The sequence below is a fragment of the Bos javanicus genome, chromosome 13 (genome assembly GCF_032452875.1).
Source record: "Bos javanicus breed banteng chromosome 13, ARS-OSU_banteng_1.0, whole genome shotgun sequence".
Taxonomy (NCBI): Eukaryota; Metazoa; Chordata; class Mammalia; order Artiodactyla; family Bovidae; genus Bos; species Bos javanicus.
In genome coordinates this window covers 42,945,825-42,962,691 of record NC_083880.1, presented here as the reverse complement: position 1 = coordinate 42,962,691, position 16,867 = coordinate 42,945,825, and the positions used below count along the sequence as shown (strand labels likewise).

Here is a 16,867-nt window from a genome sequence, read left to right as displayed (position 1 = left end):
ACCCATTGAGGGCCCTTTCTGAGGCCAAGCAGTGCCATGTGCTCAGTCATGTCTGACTCTTTGTGACCCCATGGACTGCAGCCTGCCAGGCTCCTCTGTCCATGGGTTTCTCCAGGCAAGAATACTGGACTGGGTTGCCATTTACTGCTCCAGGGGATCTTCCCGACCCAGGAATTGAACCCACATCTCCTGTGTCTCCTGCATTGCATGCAGATTCTTTTCCCGCTGAACCACTGGAGAAGCCCCCATGCCAAGCAGATCTTTCCTTTAATTAATAGCAGACCCCTGCTTCTCTTCCCCATGAATCCTCTTCCACCTGCCCGTTCTTTCAAGGTGTCTGACAAAGATTCAAGCCACTGCTTTGTGCTTCTGCTTTGGCCGGGCACTGGCCAGTACTCACCATAAGCGGATTCATTTAGCCCTCATAATCACTACATAACAGAGGAATTACTAGGTCTGCTGTACCAATAAGGAAATAGACTCAGGGAGGTTGGTATTTGGCCAAGATAAACACCTGGTTAGTGGCAGGATAGGATTCATCAGTTCAGTTCAGTACAGCCACTCAGTTGTGTCTGACTCTTTGCAACCCCATGGACTGCAGCATGCCAGGCCTCCCTGTCCATCACCAACTCCAGGAACTTACTCAAACTCATGTCCATCGAGTTGTTGATGTCATCCAACCACTTCATTCTCTGTCGTCCCCTTCTCCTCCCGCCTTCAATCTTTCCCAACATCGGGTCTTTTCCAATGAGTCAGTTCTTCACATCAGGTGGCCAAAGTATTGGAGTTTCAGCTCCAATGAATATTCGGGATGGACTTTAGGATGGACTGGTTGGATCTCCTTGCTGTCCAGGAGACTCTAAAGAGTCTTCTCCAACACCACAGTTCAAAAGCATCAATTCTTTGCTGCTCAGCTTTCTTTATAGTCCAAGAAAAACTATATATAAACTATACCAGAAAAACCATAGCTTTGACTAGATGGACCTTTGTTGGTAAAGTAACATCTGCTTTTTAATATGCTGTCTAGGTTGGTCATAGCTTTTCTTCCAAGGAGTAAGTGTCTTTTAATTTCATGGCTGCAGTCACCATCCGCAGTGATTTTGGAGGCCCCAAAATAAAGTCTCTCACTGTTTCCATTGTTTCCCCATGTATTTGCCATGAAGTGATGGGACTGGATGCCATGATCTCAGTATTTTGAATGTTAAGTTTCAAGCCAACTTTTTCACTCTTCTCTTTAACTTTCATCAGGAGGCTCTTTAGTTCCTCTTTGCTTTCTGCCATAAGGGTGATGTCATCTGGGTATCTGAGGTTATTGATATTTCTCCAAGCAATCTTGATTCCAGCTTGTGCTTCATCCAGCCTGGCATTTCGAATGATGTACTCTACATATAAGTTAAATAAGCAGGATGATGATATATAGCCTTGACATACTCCTTTCCTGATTTGGAACCAGTCTGTTGTTCCATGTCCAGTTCTAACTGTTGCTTCTTGACCTGCATACAGATTTCTCAGGAGGGAAATCAGCTGGTCTGGCATTCCTATCTCTTGAATAATTTTCCACAGTTTGTTGTGATCTATACAATCAAAGGCTTCATACTTTAAATTTATTTATTTTTTAGATTTTAATATATGTTTATTTTTGTAAAATCAACACCCTAGTAACATGGCCATGACGAAGCTGGTGCTGCTGGAGGCACCACCTAACCTCTGGGCTGCAGACCAGCTACAAAGGCCCCTGGGCCACTGGCCCAACCACCCCAAGGCCAAGAGGCAGCAATTTGAATGTCACATGTTGGCAAAGTCTAATCTTTTTTCCTGCACCATGTGGCATGTGGGATCTAAGTTCCCCAATCACAGATTGAAACCCATGCCCCCTGCATTGAAAGCACAAAGAGTCCTAACCCCTGGACCAGCAGGAAAGTCTGGAAAAGTCTCATTTTGACCACACTTTCTGGTAGAACTTGATGTCCTTGGAGGGGACCCTAAAGTTTTGCAGGCAGTCCCCAGGGATGCATGATGCTGTTGATGTGGGTGATACTATTGACATGCAAGGGTTCAGGAAGAGGAGGAAGGAGGCCATGGAGTCACTCCAGAACATCAGGGTGAGGCCCATGAGTATGACCCTGCTCCTGAGAAGGTCAGGAAACTCAGGAGCCCCACGAAGAAGAGGGCAAATGAGACGAGCAAGAGGGCGGAGCCCACGGCCCACTTGTGCTGTGAGTTTGGGGGGGGGGGGTCCCTGCACACCTGGGACACTATGAGGAGCTCCAGGCTCCTCATAGTGATGATGACCACCACTGCCAAGGTGGCCACGCTGCAGGCCACCAGCATGCCTATGGCCAGCCTGGGCACATGGGCCTGACTTGAGTCTCAGAGGAAATGCAGCCCAGTCTGGTTGGAGCCAGTGCAGAAGTACCACAGTCTGAAGAGGTCATCAGCCAGGAGCCATTGCCGTCACAGATGGAGACGAAGTGGAGGACCATGGCCCGGGAGTCACAAAGGATGATGAAGGCTCGGTGAAGGGTTCTAAGAAGGACCAGTGGGGCCTCCTTTGGCCAGCAACCTGTGTCTGGACACAGGGAGCTTGACCAGAGGGCTCTTCATTCCCTCCTGCCTTGCTGCCTCCACACCCCCTCGCTCAGATCTGCTGGGTCTAAATTTAATGTTAATAAACTGCCCGCTACTCTAAACCAGTTATTGAAGAAATGACATATAACATCATTAAGTGACATGTAATGTCATATAATGAGAAATGACCCTCCTAAATGACATAATATCTCAACAGAGTAAAAATGAGATTTTTGCAGTAGCAACAGTGTGTTTGCAGAGAGATGGGAGGTATTTGGGTGTGTATTTTCTATGGGGAGGAGGTTTCAGAAAAAAAAAGAACAGACCAGCAGGTACTCAGCGAGTCGGGATAGCCGTGGCACCGGAGAAGGGAGTCTTAGCATCAAAGAAGGGCCAGCATTAGTCCTAGGAAGATGGGCATTTAATCTTTATTTTTATCATGGGTTGTCTTTACTTCTGATCAGTGCGTTCTTTTCTTTAATAACTAAAGCAGATGTACAATGTATGTTTGATAGGCCATACGCAGGCTATTTTAGTTAGCATAAAATTTGAGTTAATTCAGGGATAAGCCAGAATGACTTCCCCATACCCCAGCAGATGAACATTTCTTTTATCAATCTGTTCTTGAATTTTCTAAGTATATAAACTATTTAATTCCTTAACATAGGACACATACTTTCCCACAAAAGAATGAAACTTATTACCCTCTAGGAGTTTCACATCTCTGCTCTCATAATACTCCAAGTTCCTGATTCTATCTTTATTTTTATTTACTTATTTTTAAATTAATTTTTACTGGGGTATAGTTGCTTTGGGGGCTTCCCTGATGCCTCAGCAGGCAAGAATCTGTCTGCCAATGCAGGAGACACAGGTTTTTTTGTTTGTTTGTTTTTGAATTCAAAGCATTTATTTACCATTCACTACTCTGCAAATACAATTCTCCCAATTCAGTTGGGACAAAAGGTACTTTTGTTACAGTTCAAGTCAGGAACAAGGAAAGAGAAAAAATGTATTTGGAGTGAGAATGTTTTAATAACCCTATATTCATTCCAGAGAACAATAAATAAAGAAATTACGAGCAGTATATGTAACAGTAATATTTTCCTTAGATACAGAAAGCACCTACTTTAAGACAAATTAATGGGAAATCAGCATTGGGAAAAGCTACACAACAGAAGAAAATGACACATAAATGAGGAATGGTTTGAGCTTGACCGCAGTTACTGAGACCCACTCCAGGTCTTCTATCCCAGGTGAGGGGGCGGCTGGAGATCCAAGGGAAGCCCTGAGAGCCCATTCAGCTCCGGGCAGCTGCAGTCTGCGGCTGTTCAGACTGGAGTTGTTTACCAAGATATTCCCAGTTGTGCACCATGAGCTTCTGTACAGCCAGGAGGGCGTTGTAGCGCACCGGCTGGTCCTCGTGGTTCATCACCCGCTGCTTCCCACCCAGCTGTTCCATGACCCGCTTGCCTCGTGGGTAATGGCGCACATACTCCCCAGCGTCATGGGCGGCAACAGCTAAGACTTGGGGATCGTCAGACACCTCCAGAAGTTCGGTCAAAATTTTCAAGAGCTCATCATTCTTTTCATTTAACCTCGCAGCATTCTCTCTCCAAAATTTCTCAGATTTGTGCACAGGACTACACTCCAACCTCCCAGACTTTAGTTCTGAACTGTATTCATCAAATGAGCTGAGATCCTGGACACTTTCACCGAGTTTCTCCAAGAGGAACTTTATATCCTCACTGATGTCTTCGTCGTCGTACTTCTGCTGCTCGAAGTTCTCCAGCTGTTTCAGGACTTTGCACTGAATCATCGCCAGGGCATACTCTTGGCGAGTTTCTCGTTCAACTGACTTTTCTAAGAAGTTACGGAATGCTGCGAGGATGATCCTCGTCACCTTCTCTTTGACCGACTCCTGCAGGATGTCGGACAGGACAGGGATGATGTTGTAGCGCCTCAGGTGTTCACACATCTGTGGGCTGAAAGCCAGGAGCCACACGGAAAAGATCATCTGATACTGGAGCTGAAAGCCACACTTGTTACTCAGAACGCCCATGATGCAGTTCACCCCGTCTGCCTCCACCCAGGCGAAGCGGTACTCATTGACTCGGAGCATCAGCTGCAGACACCCCGCCACGCACTGCACATACTGGGAACTATCGCTTGAAGAGACTGTTTCTGTTTCAGCAGCGATACCACTACCACACAGTTTCTGTGAACTCAGTTGAGTCTTTATCCAATTGAAATAGTAATTCAAGTCGCTGCCTTTCATCAGTTCTTTTCCCCAAGCTGGTAACTTGGCAATAATTCTTGCTGCCATATGAACAGTAAAGAGATCCTGGCGATTCAGCATCGGCAGGAAGTAGGACCAGGCAGTGTTCTTGCTACGTTTAGCATACTCAAAGAAAATGCTAACACGCTGGTGATTTTCCTGCAGTGTATCATCCACCAGGGTGAGTATGTACTGAACTGGTCTGCTCTTTGGAAATAGGAGTCATCCGATTTATAAATGTCTTAGCACACTGACTGCCTTCAGTCTGAAGCATCTCCTGCTTCTCCTCAGGACTTCTTTTCATCTCAAATCTTTGAATGAACTCGCAGTCTTCAGAAGAAATCATCTGCCCCTGCAGGTAGGACTGCCAGTTCACTTTGTTCGCACGGACTTCCGCAGCCTTGGCGGCAATGACGTTGGTGGGAACAGCAGCATCCACAGCGCCCCGAATATCCATCTTGGTCATCTAAACTTATGATCTTGACTGTTCTTCTACCGATCCAAAAGAGGCAGGAGGACGCGGCGGTCCGGGCGCCGAGTCACAGCCGAGTCGGGGGTCCTCCCGGTCCGGAGGCCTGGGCGGCTGTGGCGGCGGCGGGTCCCGCACAGAGGAGACGTTGAGGGCGGAGTAGGCTGGAGGGAGGAGACACAGGTTTGATCTCTGGGTTGGGCAGATTCCCTGGAGAAGGGAATGGCAAACCACTCCAGTATTCTTGTTCTGAGAAATCCCATGGACAGAGGAGCCTGGCAGCTCCTCTGCCAGGCTGGCAGCCTGGCAGCCCATGGGGTCACAGAGAGTCAGGCACAGCTTAGTGAGCAAACAACATAGGTGCTTTATAATATTGTGTTCGTTTCTACTGCACAGCAAAGTGAATCAGCTATGTGTACATATATCACCTCCTTTGGGGATTTCTTTCCCATCTAGGTCACCACAGAGCACTGAGCAGAGTTTCCTGTGCTGTTCAGTAGGTTCTCAGCAGTTATCTATTTTATACATAGTGTCAGTAGCATATGTGTGTTGATCCCAGTCTTCCAATTCTTCACCCCATCTGTATTTTTAAATAGTGATGTGTTTGTAGCATCTACACCTGACAAGTCTTGTAGGGTAGCAGTATCCCGGATGACCTGCAGGAAAAAACAGTCCACTTCCTGTCGGGCCCCAGAGGAATTGAGAGCACAGTGAGGTAATGTTTAGTTTCTCAATCGTGTCCAACGCTTTGCAGCCCCATGGACTGTACCCCACCAGGCTCCTCTGTCCATGGAGTCCATTCTCCAGGCAAGAATACTGGAGTGGGTTGTCATGCCCTTCTCCAGGGGATCTTCCCAATCCAGGGACTGAATTTATGTCTCCTGCATTTGCAGGCAAAATCTTTACCAGTGAGCCACCAAGAAGCCCTGAAGTAAAGTTACAAGTTGGCTAAATGCTGTCACAAACCAACGGACACCACACCCAGCAGAGCCCTCCACACCCTGCCCCTGGGATTCCCAGATGCTGTGACAAAACAGACCCAGGACAGGGAAAGGGAATTCTGCCCTTTATAAAAGTATCTGACAGAAATGAAAGCCTTTTGCTTTTTCAGGAAGGTATTTAAAATGTGTACAAAAGGCCTACTTACATTTAACTGTAAATGACAAAGCAGCCAGAGGGTTTTGCAATGACAGGTTGTCTTGACACATTTGCTGTTTAGTCATGCCCATTTCATAGGGCCTGGCAGCCCCCAGCAGCCCTCGGTAGCAGGGATTCCATGCGAAGTTCTGGGTTAAATGAACAAGTGATGAGAAGTGTGTGCAGATGGACAAAGGCAGGCAGGAAACATGAATAAAGGGCAAACACTGTATTTGTGCAATGAGAGTACGATGACATTGAAGCCCCTGAAACTGCCTTTTGGTGTGACTAAAATGCTATTAGATAAATTTAAGGTGAAAGTATTCACCTGCAATCATACCTACTCAGTGAAGCCTTGTGTAGCAGTTATGTAGTATACAGTTTGTCTATAAAGAAGTAGCATGGAAGGATGTCCAAGATATAGTTATGAGAAAAAAGAAAGTGAACTCCCAAAAGAAAGTATTAAATCATGATCAGATTTTTGTAAAACTCCCCCCACCGCACAAATGTATACCCTCCCTGGTGGCTCAGTTGGTAAAGAATCTGCCTGTAATGCAGGAGACCTGGGTTCAATCCCTGAGTCAGGAAGATCCCCTGGAGAAGGAAATGGCAACCCACTCCAGTATTCTTGTCCTAGGAAAGAAGTCTCATGGGCAGAGGAACCTCGTGGGCTACAGGCCATGGTGTCACAAGAGTTGGAGATGACTTAGCGACTAAACCACATACATATATATATATATATATTTGGTTACACATATACAGAGAAAAATCTGGGAAACTGTCCACTAAACCATTTGCTCTGGTTGGTTCCAGGAAGGCTATCAGGGAACTTTCATTTTCCGTGTTTGTAGTTCTGTATCATTTGCATTACTTCCGTGCATACACTTTATTTTCATAAACATTTAAAATCTTAAGCCTTTTCTTCTATGTTTCCCTGCACTTGATCATATCTTAATTTTGCAGTTAGGAATAAAAAATGCAAATCACCCATTTTATTTTATTTTTAGTGTCTTTTTGAAATATAGTTTTTATTTTCTATTAGAGCATAGCTGATTTACAACATTGCGCTAGTTTTAGGGTTTACAGTAAGGGATTCAGTTACACATATACATCCACTCTTTTTAGATTATTTTCCCATATAGGTTATTACTACAGAATATTGAGTAGAGTTCCCTGTGATACATAGTAGGTCCTTGTTGAATAAATCACCCATTTTAGCTACACCTTTTTTGTTTTTTGGTAACTGCATTAAAAAATAGTCTAATTCTTGGCTCTGGGGCTCACGCTGAGGTCAGCACAGATTCAATTCTGAACCAGCACTGTATTTAGCTTTTCACAAGTCACTGGGCTCTCGGGTGGGAAGAGTAGCTGTTCTTCCTCCTGCAGTGAAAATATGGAATCACCATATATTTTCATCTGTGTAAGTACTAATTTCCTCCCATAGCTGTCTTCTCTCTCTCTCTCCTTTCTCCTTCCTGTTTATCTGGGCAGAAGCTGGCTGTGCTTGTCTAGCATGGACTCAGGAAGGATGGAGACCACCTCAGAGGGGATAAAGTAGAGAAACTGGACCTCATCACTGGTCTTATCAACATTTATCTGTGAGCTCTCTCTCCTTCTCTCTTTTTCTAAAACATTGTTTTTAATTGAAGGATAATAGCTTTATTATCCAACGATATTGTGTTGTTTTCTGCCAGACAGCAACAAGAATCAGCCACAGGTACACGTATGTCCCCTCCCTCCCACTTCCCACCCCGTCCCATCCCTCTAGGTTGTCACAGAGCTCTGGTTGGAGTTCCCTGAGTCATCCAGCAAATTCCCACTGGCTGTTTCACATGTGGTAGTGCGTATGTTTCCACGCTACTCTCTCCATTTGTCCCCCTCTCTCTCCCCTCTCCTCCGCCCAGATCCATGAGTCTGTTCTCTGTGTCTGCATCTCCATTCCCGCCCTGCAAATAAGTTCATCCGTACCATCTTTATAGATTCCATATATACGCAATTTTCCTCTTCACTGTGAGTCTTTGCTGGTCCAGGAATCCTGCAATTCTGAGCCTGGGGGTTTGTTTCTCATCTCACACGTGGGTCAACCCAAAGGAGCCCCTGCCTCCAGGAACCTCCTCTTCCCTCCTGGAGGCAGTGATGTCTTCTTTCTAGGGGAGCACCTTCTCAAATCTTGGCACTAAACACACTCTAAATCACAGCCTCAGCATAACCTCTTACTTCACTCAGAGGTATTTTTCGAGTCTTCCTGTAGAACTGAGTATTTCACTTACAACGTAGCCTTGGGCCTATTTACTCTCCAGTCGGCCAGGGGGACCATCTGTCTTGAGATTTGCTCTGGTGAAAATACCTAGAGAACTGAGTCTTGTTACTGATTTGAAAACCACTTGTAAAGAAGAACTGATTAACTGATTCCAGGTGTTTTGTGGGTTGATCTTTTTTTTTTTTTTTTCTTTTTCTGTCCCTCCCTGTCCCTGCCCCTCACACTTCCTCATGGGCTAATCCTTTTAAAGGTTGTTACTTGCCCACAGATCCAGGAGATGGTGAAGGACAGGGAAGCCTGGCGTGCTGCAGTCCATAGGGTCACAGAGTCAGACAGGACTGAGCAACTGCAGCTTGCCTACAGAGAGCACCACCCCATCTTTGGATTAAAGAAGAGGGAAGATTATTGTTTATCCCTGAGCTGTGGGGACCCCTGTCCCATCTTTGGACTCTAGCGAGTGGGTGAACCAGCCCAGGCTGTTGCAGTGGGTTGCAAAGCTGGGACGTCTGAGAAGTGCCGTCACAAGCCGCTGCTTCTCTGCCCCTGCCCCCACGATACCTTGACTTTTGGAAAAAATATGGCGAAGATCAATTAACCCCAGTGATGCGAGTGGTGGAAGAGTGCCAGGTACACGCCCTCAGGCTCTGCAGCTTCCCCTCCTGTGAGCTCCTTTGATTTGGAGAAATGACACTGAGGTAAAAACCAAAAGGCAAAGCAGGGGAAGTGTGGTCGGGCTGCTTAACTGTCTTGTTGTTAGCAACCCACTTTCGGTCCAGATTGACGCCTGGATAGTAAAAGTGTTTGCTTATTATGTTCTATGTGCTGGAAAAAAAAAAAAAAAAGAGTAAGACCTGTGTGTGTGTGTGTGTGTGTGTGTGTGTGTGTAGGAAATACACCGCACCAGGAAGTCAAGCTCCTTGCTGAGGCCAGTGAGAAGAGGTCAGATAATTTCTCAGGCTTTTCTTTCCCTGGATTATATTCAGGAAGCTAGAGGGGAAACTGAAGTTCCTGCCTTGGCACATTCTCACTGATATTTATTTATTAAAACTTTTTATTTATTTCTCTTGGCTGCACCAGGTCTTAGTTGCGGCATACAGGATCTAGTTCCCTGACCAGGGATCGAACCTGGGCCCCTTGCCTTGGGATGCGGTGTCTCAGCCACTGGACCAGCAGGGAAGTCCTTGTCACTGATATTTAAAAGAGAGAAAACCTCTCAATTATTGGAAAGAAGCAGTGATGCACTCTGATGCCTTCAAGAGCTCGCGTCTGGCTGACTGGACATGCAGGGAGCGTCAAGCCCAAGACTTCAGAGGGCAGGGGGCCAGGTGGGTTTTCAGATGCTTGGCTGAAGAGCAGACAAGTTATTGAACTTTGCTCAGCCTTGATTGGACTGGATGGACTCTTAGACTTAAAAATCTAAGAAATTTTGATAACACTGTTCTCTGTTGCAATTGGGGAAACCGATACTACGTGACAAGCAGTGGCGATGCTTTTAATGACAGGTTACAAAGCAAATAAGGATGTCAGAGAGCCAGCCCTTCCCTAAGTGCCTTCAATGTGCCTTCTGGCAGGTGGGCGTTGTGGCCTTTCTACAGATGAGAACATTGAGTCACTTGGTCTGAATTCTCCTGGACGGGGAGTTGCAGGGTTGTGTTTTAAAGAGTTCTCTGCTGCCAAAGTCCGCTTCCTTCCTTTTATCTTACGCACTTGCCCTGACGCAGCAGCAGTGAGCTTGGGGGCACCTGAAGACAGCATCGCCAGGGCAGCAATGCCCAGAGGAGCCATGTGACTCTTCATGTGATGGGTCTCTGGCCCTGGCTTGTGAGATGGGAAACAAAGGCACCACTGTTCAGCAGAAACCCACCGGGAGAGGCAAGTATTCTCTGTGAACTGGGGTCTCATTTAGGGTCACCAGACCTGGCAAAATCTGGGACACCCAGTTAAATCTAAACTTCAGATAAGCCACAAATGCTTTTCAGCAGAATTACATCCTGTGAAATATTTGGGATGTACTTATAATAAAAAAGCATTCGTGGTTTATCTGAAATTCAAATGTAACTGCATCTTCTCTGACAACCCTGACCTCATTGTATCACATCCTTGCTGTTGACTCTGCTCAGGAAACCCTTGCCCACTGTCTCCAAAAATCAACGTGATTTCCGCCCTTCCAGGCCCAGCCCCAATGCCATGTCTTCTGAGAAGCCGTCTCCTCGCACGGCCCCACCACACAGAGCCCTGATGTAATCACAGAACAAGCCCTGCTCCTGTTACAGATATCAGCTTCCTGAGGGCACAGGCTGGTCCCCTGTTCGCCGCCCCTCACTGACCCTTCACTCATTCCACAAAGACTTACGTGGGGCCCACCTGTGCCACCTGGAGGAAGAAATGGCAACCTACTCCAGCATTCTTGCTTGGAGAATCCCATGGACAGAGGAGCCTGGCACGCTACAGTCCATGGGGTTGCAAAGAGTCGGACACGACTGAAGCGACTTAGCACGCATGCATGCACCTATGCCAAGTGCAAAGCAGGCATGGACCCTGATCTTGTGGGTTTTCATTTTGCAGAAAAGCCGGGTGTTCTCAGGCCAGTTACGAGCAGTTGTGTGAAGGGATGGAACAGAATGTGGCAGAGGGCTGCTCTGAGGCTGTCGGGGGCTGGGATGAACAGGAGGAACCCACAGGACAAGTCAAGAGAAATTTCCAGAAGACACTGAAGTGTAAGAAAGTCTGGTCAGTTTGGGGAACTGAAGGCAGGGAAGTGGGACCCAGAGAGAGGTTTTCTATGTGGTGGGTGGGAGGCAGGGGCCCGCAGGCAGTGTGGGACCGTGCATGCTCCACCCTAAGTGGAGATGATGAGTCTGCAAGTGGGGGAAACCATCAGATGTGTTATTAGCTTTGGGGGCTGCTCGCGAGTTATGTGAAGGGAAGCATAAAAGTGGAGGAAGCAGGAGCACTCAGAGGCCATTATGGGAATTCAGGCCAGACAGACATGGGGGAGGCAGTGTGGACAGGGGCTCTCACAGTAGTTCCAGGCCCACCTGCTATCCCACCTGGTCTGGAACTTGTCCACCCTCCCCAAACCCCTTCCCCCGAGGTAGAGGCTATCTGCCTTACCCCTGAAGCTGGGCAAGACTTCCCCAGCCGACCCTGACTGGTGGCAGGTGGGGAAAGGCAGTGTGGACTCTCCCTCCTTTGGACGCTCACCTCTGGGACCCCAGCCCCCATCCCATGAAGACACACCAGCCCATAGGGAGAGGCCTCGGGGGAGGCCCCTGCCAAAACCTGAGCCGCCAACCAGCAGCATCGATGCCAGACGATCCCTGACCCACAGCATCCGTTAGATTCTGGCTAAACTGCGGCCCCCGGGACTTGAATGGGATTGATACACCTACCTTCCTCAAAGGGCACATGACTCCCTTCCCAGGCTGAGGAACAGGCTTAGGGTGCAGAACACTGACACCGGGGGTCTGCCTGTCCCCAGCTGTCCTAACTCACCCTGGGTTGGCTTTACCCAGGCTCTTACTTGGGGCAGAAATACATTTGTGTGTATGCCACTGTTATTTTGGGTCTTAACTATGGGAGCAGAATTGATATCCTAACTAATGGAGGCAACAAGGGGGGTGTAAATAGAGTGGATGGAAGCTCTGAGAAGGAACAGTGACGTGTGTGAACATTTTATTGATCTGCCTTCCCCACGGGCACGTGCATAAGGTCAGGAACGGGGAGGGCTTTGAGAGTATATGGGATCCACACTCGGAGCAAACGGTTTCTTCTTTGCTTTTGGAGGACATGTTTTTATTGACCTGCAGACTTTTTTTTTTTAATTTATATTTTAATTGGAGGATAATTGCTTTACAGTGCTGTGTTGGTTTCTGCCACACATTAACATGAATCAGCTGTAGGAATACATATGTCCCCTCTCTCCTGAACCTCCCTCCTACCTCCCTCCCTATCCCACCCCCTAGGTTATCAGAGTACTGGATTTGAGCTCCCTGGGCTATACGGCTGGAGAAGGCAATGGCACCCCACTCCAGTACTCCTGCCTGGAAAATCCCATGGACGGGGAGCCTGGTGGGCTGCAGTCCATGGGGTGGCTAAGGGTCGGACACGACTGAGCGACTTCACTTTCATTTTTCACTTTCATGCATTGGAGAAGGAAATGGCAACCCACTCCAGTGTTCTTGCCTGGAGAATCCCAGGGATAGGGGAGCCTGGTGGGCTGTCATCTCTGGTGTCGCACAGAGTCGGACATGACTGAAGCGACTTAGCAGCAGTAGCAGCAGTGCTATATGGCAAATTCTTACTGGCTATCTATTTTACACATGCTAATGTATATGTCTTAATGCTACTCTTTCCATTTGCCCTACCCTCTTCTTCACCTGCTGTGTCCACAAGTCTGTTATGTCAGCTTGCAGATTTTTCTCACTGAGTGATTTTTGTTTCTGTCTAATGTTAAATGATTAAACTGAGCTAGCTAAACTCTTATCAGCTGGGAGGACAGGGAGCATGTGAGAGACCCAGAGCTGTGGATTCAGGGACAAGGTAACCAGCAAGCTGGACTTTGTTTTATGTGTTTCATGTTCATCTGAATTTTGGTTGATGATGAATTTTTCAACGAAATGGGGAAAAATAAAGCCCATGCATGCTACAAGCTGGGACAGGAGAATGCTCTAGAATTCTGAGAGCTGCCTGAAGTTATCAGAGACTAATCCAAACAGACATACTCCACTGCATTCAGGCTGTATCTGTTCACGCAGGCTTTTAGTTAGTCTCTTAACTGCTGCTACTGCTGCTAAGTCGTGTCCGACTCTGTGCGACCCCATAGATGGCAGCCCACCAGGCTGTCCCGTCCCTGGGATTCTCCAGGCAAGAACACTGGAGTGGGTTGCCATTTCCTTCTCCAATGCATGAAAGTAAAAAGTCAAAGTGAAGTCGCTCAGTCGTGCCCAACTCTTAGCAACCCCATGGACTGCAGCCCACCAGGCTGCTCCATCCATGGGATTTTCCAGGCAGGAGTACTGGAGTGGGGTGCCATTGCCTTCTCCAAGTCTCTTAACTAGTGAGCCTTAAAAAATCCTGGGAGAATAAAGGCAATATTGCCCTGGCCCGCCACCTGCTGGTAGCTCTAGGAAGGGCAAGCTGGATAAACTGCCACGGGCACAGTGCTCACATTTTCTGGGTGTTGAGTTTTGCACTTTCTTTTCCGTTGCAATCCCTTTAAATTTTTTTTTTGTAAATACTATCTTGTATATATACATACATACATATATATATATATATATATTTACACGTATATATGTAAAATGTGTGGAGTCCCAGCTATTTTCAAATGACAAAATTGTATTTCTCCCCAGCCTCCGCCCTGAAATTTCACGTGGGTCAGCCGTGCCCTCAGAAGGACTGCCTGCAGCCTCTGGGTGCTGGTCATGGGCGGGGCGCTGAAAACCCCGGGGCAGGTGGTGGCCACTCTCTGGAAGGGGACACAGGGAGACAGCATCCGCGGTCAGTGCGCTGGGTCATGGCAGAGCTCCATGGGTGGGACTGAGGGACTGCGGCAGCATCAGTCAGGATGCAAAGCTGCAGCCGGGACCAGGGAGTCACTGTGGGGTGGAGCCAACCGGATCTCTGGGCCTCCTGTCCAAGGAAGGTCCCAGGGAGGCCAGGGGAGGGGTGGTGTGCCGGCTCTGGAATGAATGTAGGGAGCTTGGGGGAGCACAGGTCTTTTTTTGCTTACTTTTTATGTTATACTGGGGTATGGTTGATTGAAAGGTTTTCAAAATTTCTGATTTTAGGGGTAGGCTAGGTTTTAAGTGAGCTGGATGTGGGGCCAACTTATGACGTCCATGCAAAAACGTACAGCCAGCAGCAGGGGGTCTGGGCTGGAGGGACTCATTGTTCAGGGGCAGCGGGATGAGAGTGGGTGAGACGTGGCTGTGCAGATCGGAGCAGGGACAGAAGCTCGTACAGGTCAGGGCCTGACGGAGACAGGAAAGGAAATAGAGCAAAGTCCAGAAGCACGTTGTTGGAGGTGACAGGAAACCAGGTTCCGAAGGCAGGAGTGATCGCTCATTGAACTGAAAGCATCAGGAACAGGAGGGCCGAAGGACATCACCTGAATTGGCAGTTAGGTCCCTGTGAACTAGAGCAGCAGCTGGAAGCTGGTGGCAGGGACCGGCATTGCTGGTGAGCCGGGGACCAAGGGCAGGTCAGGATGAGAAAGGATGCTTGAAACTGAGGATGGTCAGAAGGGCTGCACTTCGGAAGAGCCAGGGAAGGACGAGGCTGGCTAGGAATGGTGCTCAGTACAGCATCCAGGACGCAGTCAGTGCTCAAGACCACGGGAGTCATCCCCCTCTCGCTGACCGTATCAAGATCACAAGTGCCAGGGCTGTTCTGAGCCCTGTAGATACAGTGCGTGAGCAAGAGACACAGAAACCCCGGCCGAGGAGCTTACCTTCTAGCTGGGGAGACAGAAAGTAGACAAAAGAAACAACTCAAGTTGTGTGGTGTATTCCTTAGCGGTCAGTCCTATGGAGAAAGCATAAACTAAGGGAAGAAGATAGAACGTTGAGGGAAGGAAAGGATTTTTAGATCATGGGGCAAGGGAAGGGCCTCATTCAGTGAAGACCCAAAGGAAGTGAGAAAAGTACCTACAGTTAGGAAGTGAGGGGATAATGCTGATGATCACCACCCCTGTATCAGCATTCTCAGTGTGTCACTATTGCAGAACAGGTGTAATTGTATCACCACTATCTTTGCCAGTGAATGGTATCGTCATCACTGTCCTCTCTGGCTCCCCAGTGGTTTTGGCAGCACATCTGACGTCCTGGGTCCAGCTACAAGAGCCTCTCAGATGGAGAGCCGCATCCTGGGGAACCAAGTGCAACCCCACAGATGAGCATCACAGTGAGTGTGTACATCAGGTCCACAGCTCGGACAGGAAGGCAGCTGCGAGCAGTCACTGCAGAGGAAAAGCTGCATCACGTGTGCGCTGAGGGGAGATGGGCAGCACCTGGTGGGTCTTCCTGTCCCACCTGCAAGTAGGGGTCCTCCTCATAGGCCACCTTCAGACCCAGAGTAAGTGACACAGAGACACCTCCGGGGCAACAGGAAAGGTGCCAGCAGCTCGAGGAGGTACAGGTGGAGAGTGTGTGACTCAGAGGTCACAGTCGTGTTTCTGTTGTTATTGTGTTAGTCGCTCAGTCATATCGGACTCTGTGTGACCCCATGGACTGTATCCCGTCAGGTTCCTCTGTCCGTGGATTTCCCAGGCAGGAATGCTGGAGTGGGTTGCCATTTCCTTCTCCATGGGATCTTCTGCATCCAGGAATCAAAGCCATGTCTCCTGCATTGGAAGGCAGGTTCTTTACCACTGAGCCACCTGGGAAGCCCATCGTGTTTCTATCAGAGCATTTATCTGGTTGCTAGAGATAAAAACCCGCCAGCGCTGTCTGGGAATAGTGAAGAATCGACACTCTTGCCACGTCTGTTAAGTTCCCACCAGATTACTCTGAACGAGGGGACTGAGTTGCTTGTGATTGACACATACATTTTTCTTTAACAGATTGGCTGGGATTGATAATTATTCTTTGCATTAAAAAAAGAAAAGAATCCAAATGCTGGAGGACTCATCCTCTCTTCAATCTAAGTTGCTACAGAATTTCTTAAAGTTATGATGTCAAGGGTCTCATTTATTGGAGAGTCACAAATCACTTTCCATGGGCAGATGGGACAGGGCACTCGACCTGTGGCTTCAAGAACAGACACCATCCTCCAAATGAGGTTATGAAAAAGGCTTGAAAATATCTTTGATGTGTTTTTAGATGCATTTATTATCCAAAGTGAGCCAAATACAGAATTGTTATTAAAAAAATAATAACCTCAGGATTAAAATATTATAGTTTAATGTTTTAATTAAACTTTAAATGTTTAATTAAATGCTCTAATGCACATTAAATGTTTTAATGTTTAACATTAAGAAGCAGAGTTTAGAATACAGAAGCATTTCCATTAACTGCTTGTAAACGTCTGTGTAAATAGATCCTTGCATTTCCTTCCTGGCTTTGAAACCAAAAGCTAAACCACTGTAATGACCAATGAAAAGCCTGTGAAAGAAGAAAGTAAACAGGCCAGTCATGTTTTGTGGCTCAAGGCAATG

At 47.5% G+C, this 16,867-nt stretch overlaps 2 protein-coding genes and 1 pseudogene across 5 annotated transcripts in view; all 3 read right to left on the bottom strand.

Moving 5' to 3' along the window:
- The window catches only part of ANKRD16 (ankyrin repeat domain 16), a 36,066-nt gene that overhangs the window by 5,167 nt on the left and 14,032 nt on the right, over positions 1 to 16,867 (bottom strand). The window contains exon 7 of one of the 4 annotated variants that reach the window (XM_061436450.1): positions 5,316 to 5,476. The exons of 1 other annotated variant lie outside the window; for it this stretch is intronic. In XM_061436450.1, coding sequence (XP_061292434.1) covers positions 5,316 to 5,476 — 161 coding nt within the window. Of the gene's footprint in view, positions 1 to 5,315; positions 5,477 to 14,712; positions 16,815 to 16,867 lie in introns of those variants that run through there. 2 more of the 4 variants (XM_061436452.1, XM_061436456.1) reach the window with 2 other exon arrangements.
- Positions 1,549 to 2,719, bottom strand: LOC133258874 (voltage-dependent calcium channel gamma-like subunit; annotated as a pseudogene).
- LOC133259226 (V-type proton ATPase subunit H-like) lies at positions 2,979 to 5,309 on the bottom strand. Its single transcript, XM_061436444.1, is given in 2 exon segments — positions 2,979 to 5,041; positions 5,043 to 5,309. Coding segments are annotated over 2 exon segments (1,443 nt in total). The 3' UTR covers positions 2,979 to 3,865.